The 20,707-nt window shown below is 33.8% G+C and overlaps 1 protein-coding gene across 1 annotated transcript; it reads right to left on the minus strand.

Moving 5' to 3' along the window:
- Nucleotides 1-418: 418 nt before the first annotated feature.
- LOC111049544 (beta-glucuronidase) lies at nt 419-19,967 on the minus strand. The gene is made up of 12 exons (XM_022335639.2): nt 19,287-19,967; nt 16,531-16,716; nt 15,192-15,361; nt 14,675-14,817; nt 11,965-12,167; nt 10,420-10,563; nt 8,334-8,506; nt 6,183-6,326; nt 4,793-4,877; nt 3,904-4,080; nt 1,968-2,103; nt 419-692 (listed from the first exon to the last, which is right to left on the minus strand). The coding sequence occupies exons 1-12, from the start codon at nt 19,449-19,451 to the stop codon at nt 559-561; spliced, it is 1,860 nt and encodes a 619-aa protein (XP_022191331.2). The 5' UTR covers nt 19,452-19,967; the 3' UTR covers nt 419-558.
- Between the last annotated feature and the right edge of the window lie 740 nt (nt 19,968-20,707).

The raw sequence follows: 20,707 nt of genomic DNA on the forward strand, positions 1-20,707 counted from the left end.
TTATAACCACCAGGAAGCGACTTGTGAATTATATTTAGAGTGGCCGGCTCTTAAATTCATACAAGCTGATACATATTGGAACAATGATTGATAGGGAAATGATAGGCTCATCTCGAAACTTGAATTCCATTAATTTAAACTCCTATTGATTTAGCATTCATTCAAATTTCTCACAGTTTAAATGAATATTGATTAAGATCCGATTATATTTCAGAGTTTAAGGGGTCCCAAAATTGACTGTTTAAGGGCCATTTATATGTTAACACTAGGTTTAACGCTAAACCAAGTTTGATTGTAGATATGGTTGCATTTTCATAAATGTGTTCCATTCGGGGTTTAAACGAGCAGCTGACATTTCTCCGTTTAAACCGAGTATCTGCATACGGGCCTAAGTGAGATTTATAAATAAGTTAGAGCATTTTACCAAGTAATTATTTTATTAATGTAGTCCACTCTATAAATTGTATGGTATCTATGATATTAGACGTACTAGATAACAAAACAGTCTTTTCATCGAGGTGGTTTCATGAAACGCAAAATGTTTATTCAACAAATTTACTACACTCTGTTGCAAGTTTTTGGAGATTCCTCTGCCAGCAAATGGTAACGATCCCTTACAACATGGGCAACAGCCTTGGGCTGTCGTTCCCTGGTGAAAAGTCCTTTGGAACATCTCCCTGGTCGGTTGTATTCTGAAAGTTGTAAATAGATAATTCAACTATTAGCTAATTATTTAATAATTCAACTATTAGCAATAATTCAAATTGTTATAGCTCTAATATTTTTGATAATTTATAAAAACAAGATCAAATATTCTCATTCTATTTAGAAAAAATACATTACGGTACAATAAGTATTGAATTAATGCAAATATAATGCTTTCTGATGAAGTAATCTAACGGTGCTACATTAGTGTTCGATTGCAGGAAATAACGACCTTGTACCCTTGTAATATTTTTTTAAATTATACACTACTAATTTCACATTTATGTCATTCTCAATTTTGAAAAGAGAACACTGACTTGAGAATGACATAAATGTCGAAACTAGAAGTGTATAATTATTTAAAAAAACCTCAAATACACGTTATTTTCTATAATTGAGATATAGATTTATTCGGTAACATACAAAATACATTAAGATATTAAATCTTAATATCTTGTTGATAAATCTTATCCATCAACTTATCAAAAATTTTCTCGATGTGAAATTTCAGTATGAAAGATGTCAACGTAGAGTGCCTTTATTAAAAAGCTGGAGTTTCGGCGATAATTTATACATTTTGAACCAAGAAAATTTGGTGAGTTACCCAGTATCTTTCCTCTCAAGATAATAAAAATCGTTATTTCATACGTAATGAAAACTAGAAGCATAGAATATGTAGAATAGCATAGAATAAGAATAGAGAAATTAGTGCCAAGAAATAAAAAATAAAACATCCAAGTACCCTTTTAAAAAATTGATTCATTCACTTGAAAATGACAATGTAGAAACATGTGAGTAAACATTTTTTATAAAGGATACTTGGATGTTTTATTTTGTATTTATTAATAATTAGAAGTAGCGCTAACCTATGTTTCTCTATGTTAGTAGTTAGTCACCAGTATTGATACGTTAGGTATTTCAGAATTATTCATTCATATATTCAGATTGCATACCTCAATCCACCAAAAAAGTAAGTGTTTTTCAAATATCTACAAATGTAACACAGTGTCAAAACTACAACAAATTTATTATATAGTGTTTCGTCATGGAAAGCAACATCAATCAGATTCAGAAAAGTTTATTTGCTCATAGAAAACAAGACAAATATCTTCCAACCATGATTACATTTTATCATTCCCGTGTACTTCTGAGGAAATCTATCCAGATGACGATAAAAATTCTGAATTACTAGATTACGTACGTTACTTAATTGCAAGTAATTATCTTGTTTTAATAAATACCTAGCTATTTAGTTTCCTCACCTTGTGGAACATTGAAATCTATGAAATTCCAGACCATTTCGCCACTGAGGCCTTTTCCTTTCAACTCATCGAAAGCCTTAAAGTGCTCCTTATGTAGATCCACCTGGTAGTCCTCAGTCCACATGGTCGAGGGTAACTGTTGATGTAATAGAAAAGTGGCACAAACTATTGAAATTCGTTTTGCTCTTGACGAATCAAATCAGTATTTAATAATTTGTATAATATAATTGTTATTCATCGATCCAATCACGCATTTTAGTACAGTTCGTTTAGATGTTTATAGGGAACCTAATTGGTTCAGGTCTGATGTTAGAATTTTCAGGTCGCACCTGATCAATTACAGGGCCTCTGACATGACTTGTTCATAATTGATACAGTACATCAATAGTATTGTACCTACATCACATGGTAAACTAACCAAGAAAACTTGAAACCAATCATGAAATCTACCGGTATCTAATATAATTTTGTAACTCGAAATTTGATTTAAAGTGAAACAACATAACCTACTTTTTAGTCATAGGCTTACTACTATCGAAATTCGGAGAGGGAGCAGTTTTGGGCTAGGCCTGTTGATCCTTTTCTAATCATGTATTTGATTTGTGTATTGTGAAATGTACATAAAATAAATAAATAATAGGCCCCAAGTTAATTGGTCAAAAAATACACTTCACAACTTGAAATTTATCAGTCGTAATAATATTATAGCTATGAAAAAAACAGAGCGAGTTGGAAAATATATCTGTCGTATTGTGACGCATGTATCCTATATTTTTTTTTAATTCCATGTATAATAAATGACCCTTCAGAACTCTGATGACAGTCACTGTAAACTTAATACTGCACCAAATTACATGGGGTTTGGTTAGGTTAGGTACCGAAGCAATTTTGAGCAAACATATCAGTGCAGTCTTTTTTCTTCAGGGCTACTTCTAATATAAATAAAAATATAAATCTCAGTACCCTATTAGATTATTATGTCACAACATGTTTTGGACAGTAATGCCATGTTGTGACAAAATAATTTAAAAGGGTAGCCTACTGAGATTTATATTTTTATTTATATCAGTGCAGGTTTTGTAGTTTAAGAACGGACAAAAAAAGGGAAAGTAGAGATGAATATTGGTATAAATTTCTTGGATTGGACTGAAGTGCTAAATTGAGTACCGGTACACTTCTGACAGCATTCTTTATGAATAACATTAATGCTTTCCATTCATTCATTGCTCACAGTTTGAAATGAATTTCAGTTTTTAGGTAGAGTATCTAAGTTACTAAATTTAACGTTTTATTTACCTATATTGAGATCTACTTCGAACTGTGATCATTCCCATTCAATAAATGGAATAAATAAATGAATGGAAATGCTACCAGTTCGTAGCGAATCTAACTGTATTTTAAGTATTAACGTGAAATTAAGAAAATTTTAAGAAACCAATTGCCGTTACACACTCTGGAATTGTACTAGTTTTACCAAACAAAATATTTAATACAGACAAAAGTTCGTGTGCAGTGGGCAGTTTTTGATCAAAATAATGAGTTTGTCTTATCCGCGAGTGGCTCTTGCTTTGGATATTTGCATATCTGTACAAAAGATCTTCATCTTTGGTGGCCTATCATGTCAAAGCATAAACCAGGATATTTGTATAATTTTGAGGTAAGTTGTTTGAGGGATTGACACTCCTTTTAGATAGGTACTAAAAATATTATTAACTAGCAGGTAACCCGTGCTCCGCAAGGGTCCATTTAAAAACTTGACCTAATGAAATCTTGAAGAATTTTAAATAGGCCTACAACCATCCTTTGTAAATTAAAAATCTATATGCAGAATTTCAAGTTAATCAGTCCAGTAGTTAAGACGATTCATTAATGAATTTCCTATCCCGTGAGTGTATAAGCCAATTCTTTCCTTTATTATATTATAGATTTTACGTACACTATGAAAGCCCGTCACACTGCCAGCTCCATATTCGGTGACTATGATTGGCTTGTTGTGAGTATTATGCCATGACTCAATCTCGTTTTGCATCATGTCTTTGATCAATTCAAGCCTTCCGGGACGTTCATACCAGGCCTTGTATCTGTTGAAGCATATCACGTCCATGTATTTCACCTGCAGATGGAAAAAATTTTAGATTAGTTCTTGAAAAAAGTAATTGATCTACATAAATCAGATGAGTCATGTATTGATGAAAATTCAAGAATCTCATTAAATTAAAATTTGACTACTGAACCTCAATTTTTTGAATGAAGTCCATACCTTATTTGACAGGAAACTAAGTGACGGTTGCACAAAAACCAGTTAAATTTTAAACGTGATTAAATTCACGAGAACCTATTAGAGATGCCTTCTTTTCGATAAAGTCTTCTCAGACTGGTTATCGTGAAATTAATCACGATTATAATTCAACCGGCGTTTGTGCAACCGGGTCTAAGAAGCTAACTCAATAAAATTCTGTCGAGCTGGAAAACATTTTGAGAATTTAGTTTATTGTACTTTCTAATTCCAGCTCAAGAAGTTTGTATTCCAATTTCACAAATTATTATTAAAGGAAGTTTGTAGCGTATTTTAATTTTGTAGCGCACTGTCAATTATTGGAGCTGCACTTGAGAAATCACCCTTCCAACAGATCTCAATGTTTGTCCTCTTCTATTTCCAGTTGCTATAATGCAAAGTAGGTAAATATTTCACATTAAATTAAGTGATTTGATAATAATTTTCTGAGGGTGATGCCCACATGAGCTCCAGGCTTGTGCGTGGGTAATGAGGCGGATGATGACGAGAGGATGATAATGAAAAGTTATTAGTAAAAATGGCATCTTACAGCTTTGTCGCTTTTGCTGCCTTGCGCTGTCACAAATGTTATTGGTCTGCTTTCATCATAACGGCGTGCCGCTTCTACTAAATTCCTAAAATTGAAAGAAACAAATCGATAAACAATTCAGACAAATAAACAAACATCGTGCCTTGTTAAATTCAATAACATGAAAAACTCGTAAACAAACATAATAAATTTATTTATTCTTATGGCTTTTATCGGCAGAGAGATCCTTTCGGATGTTCTGCCTTGCCGTATTACCCAATGTCATTTCCTATCAACACTCAAGTTTATAGGTTATGTATTGGGTTCTTCATGTTTTCTCACACACTTTCACTTTCACTTTCTGAGTTTTCATTTTATAAAGTTTAAAATAAATAATAAACAAACATCGTCCCTTGTTAAATTCAATAACAAGAAAAACTCCTTATTTTAGAAAAAAAAACAAATTTTTCTCTCAATTATTTTGGACATGCAAAGACTGATACCATAGTGAGGTCCAGGTTTAATGGCAGTGGAGAAATATAGGAGAACAGCGTTACCGATTTTCTGCCTTGCCACTGCCTTCTATAGAGGATAACTATTGACTGTTCATTCTTATTTCAAATACCTAATTATATTTTATTCGACTAGAAGAAATATTTTTCAATGATTGATGAATTTCTATAACTAGAATTAAATATTTCTACATTATTAAAAACTATCTGGCAATGTTGTGGAGCTAGAAAAGAATAGCGCTATATGTTTTGTCGAATGATAGACAAGGATAGCAACACCAATGTTAATTGTCATTGTAACGTGGACCTCACTTTAGTTATCTAAAAGTGAGGTCCACGTTATAATGGCAGTGGAGAAAAATAGGAGAAAAACGTTACCGATCCTTCGTCTTGTCGATGCCTTCTATAGACGGTAGCTGATACAGGTTTATTGATCTAATATTAACTGTTCATTCCCATCTAAAAAAATCAATCATATTTTATAAAGCAAAAAATTATATTTTCTATAATTTCATAATTAAGATGAAATATTTTGTTAATTAATTATTAATTCTACATTGTTGAAAGACGATCTGACAACAGAGTAAAGCGAGAAAGAGATAGCGCTATCCGATTTGTTGAATGATGGACAAGGATAGCAACACCAATGTTAATCAATTGTCATTGTAACGTGGACCTCACTATAGTTATCTAGAGTCTATCATTCGCATATTAAAATAACGTATTATATTGTTCATGTGGCTATTCGACTTTCAACGTTGCCTGATTTTGTGAAATGGTGACTTTGTTAAATTTGTATTTGGCCTTTCTCATAATTATTATTAGAGATGAAAGTTTATGTTTCTACAAAAAAACAAGGGTATTGTTTACCTGAAATATAGTATTTAGTATTGTTTTACCTGAAATATTGGGAAGATTCGTTTTTGTAGGTGAGCGGCTCGTTAGCCAGCGACCACATGATCACGCTCGGTCTGTTCTTGTGCTGGTTTATCATTCGCGTCAAAATTCTCTGATGCTCCCTTTTGATTTTGTCTCCGAATTGGCTGAAAGTGAAGAATAATTAGAACTTATTCATTCATTAGTAGCCCACATGCACATAATATAAAGCCGGCGACATACCTGTCATCGTGTCATGCAGGCCGATACGAACACGGATAACGACCTAGAATGGTGCATGTCACACCACCCAATCATATATGTGATCTGTCCCACCACCACCTCTCCACCCCACACAATATTGAACATGAGTAGGAACGAAACGCTGCATCCCAGCTTAGTTGAAAATTATAATTTGTAATTAAAATTTATAGTTTGTTACCAGAAGTTTGGATCTCACAGAATAAGATATTAATTTGCTTATTAATTTTGCTTACTCTAAATCGCTGAATGGACGGGAGTTTCGTTGGAAGGACAGTTCACTGATATCTAATTTGGCAGTTAACTTCAAAAAACAACACATCTCTGGTTTCAAGAAACCATTATAATAGATTATAAAACCGATTCATCATTTTTGTAATATCTGGAATCGAATTCCGGACCCCTAAGCTGCTAAAAGTAAGCGCTTCTTATTTCTCTCTATCGATCGATTCATGAAATCATCAAAAATAGAAACGTTTCTACTGTATTAACATTTATCCCCTCATCATCACCTGGGCATCTCCACAATACTTATGGAGAGTTGTCTTTGTAAATATAGTTATTTGTGCAACTAGTGCGCAAAGTGACAGTTTGCTGCACCGAAAGAAACGTTTACGCCCAAGCCGTAGGCAAGGGCGGAATGGCTTCTTGAGTGCAGCAGAGGAATAAATGAATAATATGGATAAAGTGATGGCTGAAAACCATCAAATGTTTATGTGTGTGATGCTGTTATTAATAACAACCTTAATTCATTTAAAAATTAATAATCCAATTGAAGTTGAAAATTCTCAGCCAAAGTTCTCTTTTTTATTCATTCAAGAATCAGAAAAAAAACAGAACAAAAAATTTGCATTCAAAATACACACCAACAGCTGATTGGCTGAACCGAGCTGCAAGATGGCTGAACACAACAAGATGGCTGAACCGACAAGCGCGCGACCTAGCGGGAAGAATCGTACCTAAGTTTGTTTCATCCAGCTAAAAACTACAGAAACAGGATTCAGAAATGTAGACTTTTGCTCAAATTACCAAGAAAAATGCTCAAAGGAAACTGGAAAATATTTATAAAAATAACATAGACAACAGAGAATATTTTATTGTAGTATTCTTATGTTTTTTTATTTATATGGATATTTAACGGTAATCATTTAACCTCAAAATTCGAATTTTATAATGTATATTTGCTACTTTTCTCATTGCTTGCAGTTGAAATAATAATTATCAATAGAAAAAGAAGTATTATTTATTATTGAATGATGAGAATTTGTAAACGATGATTATTTAATTATGATTTAGATGAACATTATTCTTGTTTTGGATTTCTAGATTGGGATTTTATCATAAATGTAGGGTAGTCATTGAAATGATTCTTATCTAAATCTAACCACAGTCATTGTTACCAACTTAATTTTTGTTTCTGTGCACTAATCCTCCATATAACCCACCAACTATTTTGTGTTGCCATGTTGCAAATCTGGAGTGCAGAAAAAATTTTTCCCACACTAGAGTGGAAAAGTGATCCTTTGCGTTCTGTAATCAGTGCAGGAATGGCCACTTTTTAAGATAACTGTAGGAAAAATAAATTACGTGTTTAAACGTAATTTAATGTTTAAACATTAATGTTTGTAAATTTAATGTTTAAACACATTTTCCCTGGGTTACCCGCTAGTCTAGTCTTCTATAATATTGTTTGCCACATTTTATTCATACTGTATTTTAATTTATTATTTTTAGTATTTTCATTTATATAATCAAGTAAGAAGTGATCAATTAATTTTAAACACAGCTGACGCCACCTGACAACAATTTCAGAACTAGTTGAACAAACTAGACATTGGAAAGCTAGCAAAGACTTTCATTTAAAATTCAAAATTTCCTGCTGTAATTTTTGTTGAATAGAAAATAGTTGTTACTCAAGGGAACAGGCGGGAGTTTCGACAATGACGAGAATCCCGAGAGCATCGGCTTGGTTGAGGGTTTCCTCTGCATAAGGGTAGTGCGACGTGCGAAACGAGTTCGCTCCCAACCACTTCATCAGATTCATGTCTCTGGCAAGAATCACATTGTCAAACCCTCTGCCACGCAACTAAAACAAAAATAGATATTCTGATAATAAATTACTTATAGACAAATCATAATTTAAGTCCGGATCCTGTAGCTTTGCCTATCGGCAGAGGGCCACTAGACTACAATCACTACCTTTGTAAACAAAGCCATAGTGCATTCTGGTGACGTCAGCACAGGTAGGGCTCCTACACCAATAAAAAATTGTTGATTTCAGCTGATCTATATCAGCTAGTGTTTTAATTGGTGTAGGAGCCCTACCTGTGCTGACGTCACCAGAATGCACTATGGCTTTGTTTACGGAGATCGTGCTACAATAATACCCATTCAAAAACATCGAGCATTTTTGAAAATGTATCTTTCCATAAGCAACAGATGCCGTTTTGTATCTTCTCAAAAGCAACGTGTTGCATCCGAAAAGATACACAAGGAGCTTTAAAGTATCTTTCCACAAGCAACAGATGCTCTTTTGTATCTTCTCAAAAGCAATGTGTTGCATCTGAAAAGATCTTTAATGTATCTTTCCCTAAGCAACAGCTACTCTTTTGTATCTTCTCAAAAGCAATGTCTAGCATCCAAGAAAATACACAAGGAGCATTTTGGAGTTACGTCCTTTTAGTATAACACAGCCTATCAGCTGACATTCGTTCAAGATGCTCTTTCCATTGTTGGTGATACATTACAACTCTCTCATTCATGAAGAATCTTCCTTCAAGGGAGCTCTGTAGGGAGCTTCCTCCATGGAGGGTCTCTGAAGGCTGATGTTTTTGCAAAGACGTGAATATCACCCCACAAACCCTACTTTGCATATATGACGTTTCAAAGTCACGGAGGCAAAGCTACAGGACGCGAAGCGTCAATTTGCCTAATGTCATAAATCACTCTAATGTTCTATTATATGCCGATGATGTGAAGCTTTCCAGAAGAATAAGTGATATTGTTGATTGTGAGCTCTTGCAGAGTGATGTAGATGGTCTGTGTGGGTGGTGCATGGATAATGGATTGGATGTGAATGTGGGAAAATGCAGTGTGATGAGGATTACCCGTCAGAGGAACATTACATTGAACAACACTCCGTATCATATTAATGGCATGATTATTAAAGAAGTAGAACATTTCAAAGACTTGGGAGTTGTTTTCGATCACAAGCTCATATTTCTCTCTGCATGTTGAAAGGATTGTGAATAAGGCATATCAGCAGCTTGGTTTCATCATCAGAACATGCTCACATTTCAACAGCATACGGACTCTGTGCTATCTCTTCAACACACTTATTCGTAGCGTTCTGGAGTATGGTTGTGTGGTTTGGAACCCATACCAGAATTCACTGATACATCCTTTGGAGTGTGTTCAAAACAGATTCCTTAGATATTTATATTTTAAAAAGTTCAACAATACATGCCCCTTCGACTTTCCCACATCACAACTCAGAATGATATTCGGTGTGGAATCATTAAAATTGAGAGGTGATTTTAGTATGCTTTTGTTTGTTTTTAATGTATTCAATGGCAGAATCAGCTCAATGTTTTTGCTTTCCCAGTTAAATGTGGACATTTCTGCAGTGTCTCGCCGTTACAGTTTTAGATTATTTATACCTTATTGCAACACTTTAAATCATCAGAACTCTCCCATATATAGATCATCATTCATTTTCAATTGCTTCTCGGATCATCAAGGGTATGATTAGTACTGATTCTGTTTTTTTTTGTTCATTTCTTTTTTTTCTATTATTTTTCCTCTTCTTTCATTGTAATTTTTCAATATTCTTCTTTTCTGTACTCTTACTATGTATAATGAACTATTGTAATTGTGCTGTTATGGAAGCAATTTTTTGGGAGAAATCCTGTATGCTTCCATGTTTTTCATAAATAAATAAATTTAATGACTTGAGAATCTTTACTGTATTAGTAGTGGAGTTATAGTTGTTGAACTTACATCTGAATCTTCATGCATTCCTACTCCTCTCAGATAAAGTTTCTCGTTGTTAATAAATAGTGAATTACTATCCCAGGTGATTTTTCTTATGCCAACTGGTAGCCTGTAGACGTCCACTGTCTTATTGTATCCAAATAGCTTCACCTGTGAAAATAATTTTCATTCAAATAGTTTCCCTAAAAAAGTGATCCATTAACACTACTTCTTCATAATTTTATTTGTCTATCATTAACTCTTCGTGTTGAAGCAAAGAATAGACGTCGTCCTTGAAAAATGTCAATTTCATTATCTCCATTTATGGTAAAAATAATTCAACATTTTTTGAACTCTGAGATGGCAAAAGATGTTGGGTCTCAACGAACCATATTTTACATTATTAAAAATTGAATCCTAAACATTTTCACTCCTAATTACAAATTTTGTATTATTGTAAATTTATATTTTTTCAGAACTTCAACTGATCTGATTGAAAATATAGTAACTTATTTTTTTAATGTCGCAGATTCATTCTCATGTACTCACAAAAGGAGGTCAACAAGTAGTATGAATCTAGTGACAAAAATAGCGTTATAGTAGTACTAACAGGACAGCGTTTTTTAAACTCTTCGATAATATCTTTAAAAGTCTATGGACTTCCAATGAGAGAGTATTGTCATGAAAATGATTGAACAGTTCCCGGAAGTGCTTTTATAACGAGTTTGATATGCTGGTTGATTGCAAACTTTTATCAAAAGAATTACTTAATTTTATTTCTAAAATTTAACATGAAAAATAGTTGAGAGATTTCGAGTTTGAACTACTATTAGTAAATGATCTAGTGTCTATTACTAATATATAAAACTGGGTAGTTGATAATCTAGATGTAAACTATTGAACAGTTGGAAAAGTAAAATTCGATAGTTATTACATTATTAAACTAGTTCTATTCTCTTTCAACTAATTTAATATGAGAATTGCCCAAATGTAACATGACTCTGGCATCACAAAACTTCAAGTTATTTGTTGTGGGTTACAGAAATTAATTGCTCGTATCCAACACTTGAAATATTTTTATTCGCTAAATAAATTATTGATATTATGTTGATAAATAATTTTGATTAAAAAGTTTTCCGATTTAAAAAATATATTCTATGAAACACTATAATATTTGTGTTATTCAACACTATTAATATAAATTTAAAAATATTTTTGTGGTAAAGCATGTTTGATCACCCTTTTTGCATCAGATTGCAGTACTAAATTATTTGCATTTTTGAACCAATGTTCAGTATTATCTATAATATAATAAAGGACAGAATATTGGCTTATACATGACACGGGATAGGAAATTCACAAATGACGCATCATCACGTCTGAACTACTGGACTGTTCAACTTGAAATTTTGCATATTGATTCTTAATTTACCGAGGATGGTTATAGGCCTATTTTTAATTCTTCAAGATTTCAGTAGGTCAAGTTTTTATTTAGACCCTTGCGGGCACGGGTAACCTGCTAGTTAATATTTCTAGTATTTGATAAGAGTGTCAATTCCTTAAACGACTTACCTCCAAATTATACAAATATCCTGGTTTATGCTTTGACATGATGGGCCACCAAAGATGAAGATCTTTTGTAGAGATATGCAAATCTCCAAAGCAAGAGCCACTCGCGGATATGACAAGCTCATTGTTTTGATCAAACAATCTCACTGCACACGAACTGCGACCTCCATCGCAGTCTTCGATTGAGTATCGTAAAACCCCAATCTCTGTAACAAAATTCCAAAAATAGGAAGGAATGAATTCGATTTACACTACTTTGAAAAAATCTGGCTCAGTTGAAATTTTTCATGTAGATTATTAGAGTATAAAACTTGTAACAAGATCCCAAAAATAAAATAAAACTGATTCGATTTCAAATAATTTTCTTAGTTGAAAATTTAAAGATTCTCATGCAGTTTTCAATTGATTATTGCATGAAACCTGTAACAAAATCTCAAAAATAAAAAACAAATCAATTGAAAATAAAACGAACCATTCAACAATCTCCTCCTCTCAGAAAGCAAGACAGACAATGGGCAAGGAGTAGTGATGAAAAGGCAGACATTTGCGGATCATCTTGTAAACGTTTTCCAGTCAAACAACACAGGTGAAGAGGAAACTTTAGAAGCGGATGAGAATATCTTACAGCCGAATCAAGAAATAATGCGTGTTCAGTGAAAGAGCAGAGCAGTGATTGAGTGAATCTAGCTTCTATAGTATAGTCAATAAGTGTACATATTAATTACACAGTAGCAGTAAGAGTTCCTAATGAGAATTGATTCACTGTTCAATTTTTCAAGTAGTATTTTAGGATAGAAAAAATTAGCTCATTAGTCTTTAGAGTAGATAGCTATAGTACAGACAGTATTGACCAATAAAAAAATTGAATTTCAAATAATATTTGTATTATTACCAATTATATTTATATTATTTAAATAATACTGGATGTTTTAAAAAAATGTATACACACTTTAAAATATATATGTTCACGTTCAACAAGATTAATGTTATACGTATTCGCCAGGTGGCAGCATAATCGTCCGCATTTTTATTCTTTTCCTCAACCTTTTCTCACCCAAGTGGGGTCGGCGTTTCGGGTAAGTCGCTTCCAGGAGTCTCGGTCGTGAGCTTCGTTTGGTGTTAGTCCCTTCTCTACAAGATGTTGGGCGATACAATTTTCCCATTTCCTCCTAGGTCTTTCCCTCTTCCTAGTGTCTTCGACATCTATAGTCCGTACAAATTCACTTCAGACTTGGAGGAATATGCAGCACCGAGAAATGGAGGGAGATCAGCCAATTAATAGAGTCATAGGTAGAAGCGCAGTTGCCAATTTGTTAGTCGTCTGACCGCTTTCAGACAGGAAGCTACTTGTGTAGCATGAGCACATGAACAGTAACTAGAAGTTGGAGATTGCTGACCGCTTCAAAACGGCAACATCGCGCCTCTGTATTCCTCCAGCTGTATGCTTTCTCTGCTGCGCATGGCCATATCCTCAGTAAGAAGTAATTCTGTACAGAGCATAAGTGGTCGATCTTTTTCCCACATCGTCTACCCATCTTTCCACATGTCGGTGCCACTGCAGTATTTTTTCTTTGATATTTCTGTAACATTCATCCTGTTTCTTATCATTTCATTTCGGATTCTAACCCTTCTAGTTATAAATGTTTTATTGAGAATACATTACATGAAAAAAGTACAACTCAAAGAGGTTTACAGCTAAACGCTGAAACAAACCTCATTTACACAAAAAGTATGGACACTCGCCCGATCTAGCGGATGACTTATTAACTACGGACTTCCATGTTAGCGGCTGGAGAGAGTACACTTTCCGGCCTAGACCGGAAAAGAAACCTGTTTGTTACGTCAGACGAGAGTCGTCTGCAAACAAGGTCTTTCAGATCTACGTAGGGACTGGAAAACAGCTGCTTTCTGTGCAGTGTGGCGAAAAAGCATAATCGTCCTTCTATGTTATATTGTTAGTTGGAATTTGTTCCTGCCATTCGTGCATTATAGGGTAATGATCATTTCTATTTTCAACAAGATGGTGCCCGCCGCACTATCACAGGAACCTACGAGCTTACCTGGCTCAAAATTTTCCAGGTCAGTGAATAGGGCGCTCGACTAACCCGACAACTCGAGTGGGGACCAAATGGAGTTTCCAGCACGCTCTCCAGACCTTACACCACTGGATTCCTTCTTATTGGGCACAGTAAGGCTAGGCACACACCAGTCAATCAAGACACGATCAGACACGTTTAGTCACAATACTTCACATAGCTGCTTGTGACGTAACTCACACTGATTAGTCATTGCAATTAGACATGTCTTCATAAGCAACTATGTGAAGTATTGTGACTAACGTGACTAGTCTTGTCTTGACTAATCGATGTACGCCCAGTCTAAAAGATGAGGTGTACAAGCGTAAACCAACTTAACCTAGACATTCTATGGAATGAGATTCAAGCCGTGTGTAGAGAAATCTCATTGGGTGTTTTGGTACTACGATGTAGAGAATCAGTGGTGACTTGTAATAGGAATAGTGTTGATGCTGCAGGTAAACTATTTAAACACTATTAGCATTATCTTGTTATTCACGTTTCATTTACATTAGACTCTAAGCTTTCTAATTTCCTGAAATTTAACTTTGTAGAACAGTAAAAATACATTTTCAATGGAAGTTCAAAGTGGGTATGGATTTTTTTTAAGCACCCGGTATTTATGTGCAACAACTTACCAATATCGTCTCGATATGTAGTTTGTACGAACACACGACAAATGCGGTTCTTTGGAGTTGTAAATAAAGTTACAGGACGATTGATTCCAGCATAGTCGTAATAATCGCAGTTATGCGAGTAAGTTGTAATGTTTTTCAGAGACCTGCAATATTCAGAAATTTGTTATCGTTACAATTTCAATGGGCAATAAAAAAATATGTAATTTTCGGCAAATCTGTTAAATGTTGTTGTATATTCTATTGGCCCATGAATGTGTTCTATTATAAATCTCAGTACCCTTTTAAATTATTTTGTCACATCATGTTTCGGACATTAATAATGTTAAAAGTGACACAATAATTTAAGAGGGTACCGTACTGAGATTTATATTTTTATTTATTTTAAAAGTAGCCCTAAAGAAAAAAGATAATGTGTTCTATTTTATGTTTAAAAATGTTCATCTGTAGGCATATTGTATTTTAAATTGCAATTTTAATACATTCAGTTGATCAATTGAGAACAAATTTTTCCACTCACCAATCTGTTTTTTCATTGGTGATTGTTCCTTGCGGCAGTGAAGTTGGAGTCAAAATGTTGTCGACATTGACTGTCAGTGTGTTTTCACCGACTTTCAAATTGGCCGACAGTTCAATTTCGAATGGCAAATGTCCACCTTTGTTGGTACCTACTTCAACGCCATTCAGAAACTGAAAGAAAGCAAAATTAGAACCAATTAGAGCCTTCTTCTTCCATATATATATATATATATATATTATATATACTATATATATATATATATATTATATATACTATATATATATATATTAGACTACTTACGAAAGAAAGGAATAGGCTTATAAATGTAAGGGATACGAAATACGTGTTTGATGCATCGTTCGAACTACTAAACTGATTAACTTGAAATTTTGCATAAAGATCACCAAGGCTAAATGACTATTTTCATTTTTGTTGAAATTTCGAGAAATTATAATTCTAATTAGGCCTATTAAAACAAATCTATTCAATTTGTGATGCAAAGTTTACGTAAGGTAAAAACCTGATCACAACATTCTTCCATTGTAAATTGTTATTTACAATACAATTGTTATTCAATTGTATTGTAATTGTTATACAATTTATTCATTATATATTGTTCCAATATTATTACTTTCAATATCAGCTACAAACTATAAAACTGAATTCAATATATTTTTGCTTTAAACAGACCCTTGCGAAGCACAGCTGAGTCACTTTATGACTGGGTTCATTTATTATCAGCCTAATAACATAGAGAAACATTAGCGTAAGTAGATATCCCATGGTTTAGGGCGTTTATGTCGCAACTTTTACTGTTATCTCAAGCCGATTACTGTCGATTAATGTAGATTTCTACTGTTTTGACTGGATAAGAGTGTATGAACAGCACAATATGAGAGACTACCAGCGTCATAAAGCTTCACAGGAAAGAACTACGTGGACTATCAGCTTGAGATAACAGTAAAAGTTGCGACATTAATTAACGCCCTATACCATGGGATATCTAATTATGCTATTGTTTCTCTATGCTAATAATTATCAATTGTAATAGTCATTAATAATTGTCAATTATTAGATCGACCATTAAGATGTGGAAGGCACTAGGAAGAGGGGAAGACCTAGGAATAAATGGGAAAATTGTATCGCTCAAGATCTTCCAGAAGGGACTAACACCAAACAAAGCCCATGACCGAGAGACTCTTGGAAGCGACTGATCCGAAACGCCGACCCCACCTGGGTGGAAAAAGGCTGAGAATAATTGTCAATTATGTAATAATAATTTATTATCAGCTTAATAATACGTGGATTTTAAAAAATGTGAAAATAAAATAATATTTACCACATAAGATATGTAGTGCACGCCTCCGAAATGTACGAAAATTCGAGTGTTGCCATCCTTCCAAGCTGTTGGTGCAAAGAATTTGGTTTGGTAGACTACCAGTCCAAAATGATCTCTGATTGTTGCATTTGTTGTTATATCATTAAAACTGGAAGGTACTGGCATCTTGATGACATCTTTGTCATTCTGAAAAAGGAAAATAATTTATCAACTATTAATAGGAATAATTAATAATTAATAGGAAACTATTTTATCAACTATGGTGAGGTGCACGTTATAATGGCAGTGCTTGATTAGCAATGATATTGCTATCATTCAACATACTGGATAGCGCTATCTCTTTCTCGCTTTGCTCTGTTGCCAGATCGTCTTTTAACGATGTAGAATTAACAAAATATTTCATCTTAGTTATAAAAATTCATTATGAAGTTTTGAAAAATATAATTTCTTGCTCAAAAAAATATAATAAACGAGAATGAGCCGTTAATATTACATAAATAAACCTAAAAACACTTCACTTTAATAGGCTACTTTTGAACAAATTAGTAAAAACAATATAAAAAGATTTAAAATCTTTTTCAACTTGAAAATGACCTAAGTTAGGGTCGAAACTAGTCGTTGAACTATTTTAAAGTTTTTTTAAAATAAAGGGTACCGTACTACAAAATTTTTATATTGTATTTACTTATTTAATCAATAAACCTGTATTAGCTAACATCTATAGAAGGCATTGACAATACAGAGGATCGGCAACGTTTTTCTCCTATCTTTCTTCACTGTCATTATAACGTGAACCTCACTATAGTATGACATCCAATCAAGTTGAAAATCGAGGAATCCTTAATCAATCCTTAAAGCTCTATTCTCACAATTCAAGTTGAATATATTATTTATTTTATTTATTTATATATTCATCAATGTTCTGAAGTTGAAAGTACTTTATAAGATCTATTTAACTGTACCAACTTTATTGACCAAAGTGACTTGAATTTATTGGAGAATATTTTAACGTTCGTTTCAACTCAAATCCACTGAGCTGACTCAAAATCTCAACTACTTATTATTTTTGTCACTTGTTTTTTTTAGTAGGTACCTAATGAATTCAAGCAATTATTCTGATAGAAGTGAGCAATCTTCCAGCATATTATCAACTTTATTTTACGTAAGCTAGTTATACAAGGAATGAACTATGTAAGAATGTAACAATCTAAACAACGTTGATTTGTCTAAAGTGCGAGATAAATTACTTTTAACACGGCTCTTTCTCGAAGACGGAGAGGTCCGATGCTCTATCCTCCACTAATCACTCCCACTACCTAGCAGCATTCTCCTTCTTTTGTGTCTGAGTGAGAGAGCTTTGTAACGCGACGCGGCAACACTCCCCTCCATCTATTGCTGGCAATGTTCCAAGTAGTGTACTGGTCAGCAGGTATATTGGTTTGTGTATGTTACAGAGATGTTTTCATCACAAGAACATGAAGCAAAATGACACGGCGCATCCAATTGTGCACAGGATGTCCGTCTGTGTCTATGCTACAAACTGTGGAGGGAGAAATGGGTTTCTCCTCTTCATGTTAAAAGTAATTTATCTCACACTTTAGTGATAGGTTGGTCTTGAGAAATTTAGTAAGGACCGTACAGCCCCCAAGGTATTTCCTTGGGGGTATGCCAGCCGTTTAGTACAAGTATGCTCATGCTAAGCATCTGCATTATGCTCTGAATGAAACTCATATAAGGATAAATAGAAATATAAATCTCAGTACCCTTTTAAATTATTCTGTCACAACATGCTTAGGACATTAATGCCATTTTCAAGATGTCTTTATTATAAGGATGTCTGCGGGCTACTCCCACATATAAGCTATTTAGTCCTGGGATAGCCACTCCAGATATAAGACGGCAAGTTGCAGCAGAAGTAGAAAGACATAAGATGGAGGTGAATGCTGCTTATACACTGGACTCCCAACCTCCTCCTATAATGGATTGAAATCGAGGAAGACTTTTCCTCACGACCACAATGACAATTAAGCTACTTTATTTCCTGATTTCCCCATTCAATTATATTGTCCTCATGTCTAGTCTCCTGCACTTTGGGTGATCACAAAAAGCAGGAGTGCTGACTGGCGGGGGGTCGAGGACGCAAACTTTAAAAATTATTCTTGGAGGACCCCCAAAAAAGGCCAACAGTTTTTAATACAACTGACCTTTCATTGGCAGAGTTACTTTTTGTGCGGGCGGGTGGGGTACTAAAATTTGGGGTATTTAGGGGGGAGGCGTCGCATTGGGCTTTGGGCACCTCCATTATTTTCACTTTTTTGTTATTAGGGAAATAATTTAGTCCACCCCTTTTCAGTTGGGTAACTTATGGAAATCTTTAGGTGTTTAATTTTTATAATAGCCTATAGTACTTACTGTAGACTATATTATATAGGTACCGTATTCATTGTTATTTGTTTTCATAATGTAGGCCATATCTTATAGGACTAGTGAGTGAATCTAATACCGTAATAGAAAATATCTATTTATTATGCTATAGAATGGGCACGTTAAAATGTCGGTCCCAGCTGTATGAGAGTATGACAGTCGTAAGGCTCATTGACGGCTTCAATGATATATTGAAGCGAGGAGGAACTTCCGTTAGGAACTCCCCATCAATAAAAGCCATACGAATATTGTTAGGTATTATCTATTTTTTATAAATATTACCATTCTACAAATAATAAAATTACTATTAAAAGGTAATAGTTTTTACTTACTTCATTTAGGTGGGACCTCAGCGTTGAATCATCAATAATTTTGAAACTCCATAAACCATTCAACGATTTAGTTTGCCTTGTTTCAGATTCATAAGGATACAAACATGATAAATCAGAAGAACGTATAAAGCTCAATAATGTCAAGGCAAGAATTTTGAACATCATTCTGCAATTATTGGTATTTGAACGTTGTTTATAGTTCTAAATGTTTATTGTTATCTCTGCAAACCCATTTAATGTGCTAAAAACATTTGAAACTCCCAGTTGGTCAAGTGCAGTAACAAAAACTAAAAAATTATAGATTTAAAAACTTTTTGATCTAATTCATTGAAATTTCAAAACTCTTTATCATTGATTTACGGTATATAAATTAATGTCAATCCTTGATTATTACTATTGAAATATGATCGTAAATATAACTGTAAACATGAATTGAGGTTAAGTTGATTTCAACTTTGAAACATCACTGTTTTCTTGTTTTGGGCTAGCAGAAGACATTATAAATTTAACTTTATTCACTTAAAAATAGTTTTTACGTCTTTAAAGAAACTAATTTATGGAACTGACCAACTGAGCCAAATACTCAGTTGAGTTTGAATCTTATCTTATCATTCTGATAACATGCGTTTGATGTTTGATCCCCGAATTTCGGGGAATTCGCCGGCCGAAATTGGCAACAGCCTATCTAACCAAATGCTTTTTACCTGACCCCAATACTAAACACGTCACGTGACCTTGGGAACAAACCACTCTCTGTCTCAGACAGCACCGTATCGCGCATGCGTTAGCAACGGGTTTTTCCCGTTCCATTCAGTCAGTTCTTTGAATGTAACGTTCTTTGTGATGATGGTTACCGAGCACTGTAACTGGAGCCAATCGTCATTCTATTTGATGAAAATATTATTATCCAATGATGATTTATCATTTACTTCAATATAATAATCGATATATTATTATTTTATTTAATAAAAGAAAGAGTACTTTTGAAAAATATAATTAATAAAATATAACAGTTGTTATTTAACTGATGTTAAAAAACACTATAACTAAGTCAGCATATTGTCATTTTAAAACAAAAACCGAACCCTCAACCTCCCCTTTTACATTTAAAACATCAATAAGCATAACTATTTGAAAAACCTCAATCCCTTCCAGCATATTGCAATTTCAAAGCAAAATCCTAACCTATCTTTCCACTTTTGAAAATATATCAAAAAGCATAATTCTACCTGGACCCTAGCCCTTTCTAGCATATTGCAATTTTGAAGCAAAAACCTAACCTAACCTTATGGAACATTATTGAATATAATCCAAAAAAACCTAACCACTAACCCCTAACCCCTTCACATTTAATAATTTAGATTTCAGAGCAAAATCCTAACCCCCTAACCTATCCTTTCACATTTGAAACATCAAAAAAC

The sequence above is a fragment of the Nilaparvata lugens genome, chromosome 10 (genome assembly GCF_014356525.2).
Source record: "Nilaparvata lugens isolate BPH chromosome 10, ASM1435652v1, whole genome shotgun sequence".
NCBI classification, from domain to species: domain Eukaryota; kingdom Metazoa; phylum Arthropoda; class Insecta; order Hemiptera; family Delphacidae; genus Nilaparvata; species Nilaparvata lugens.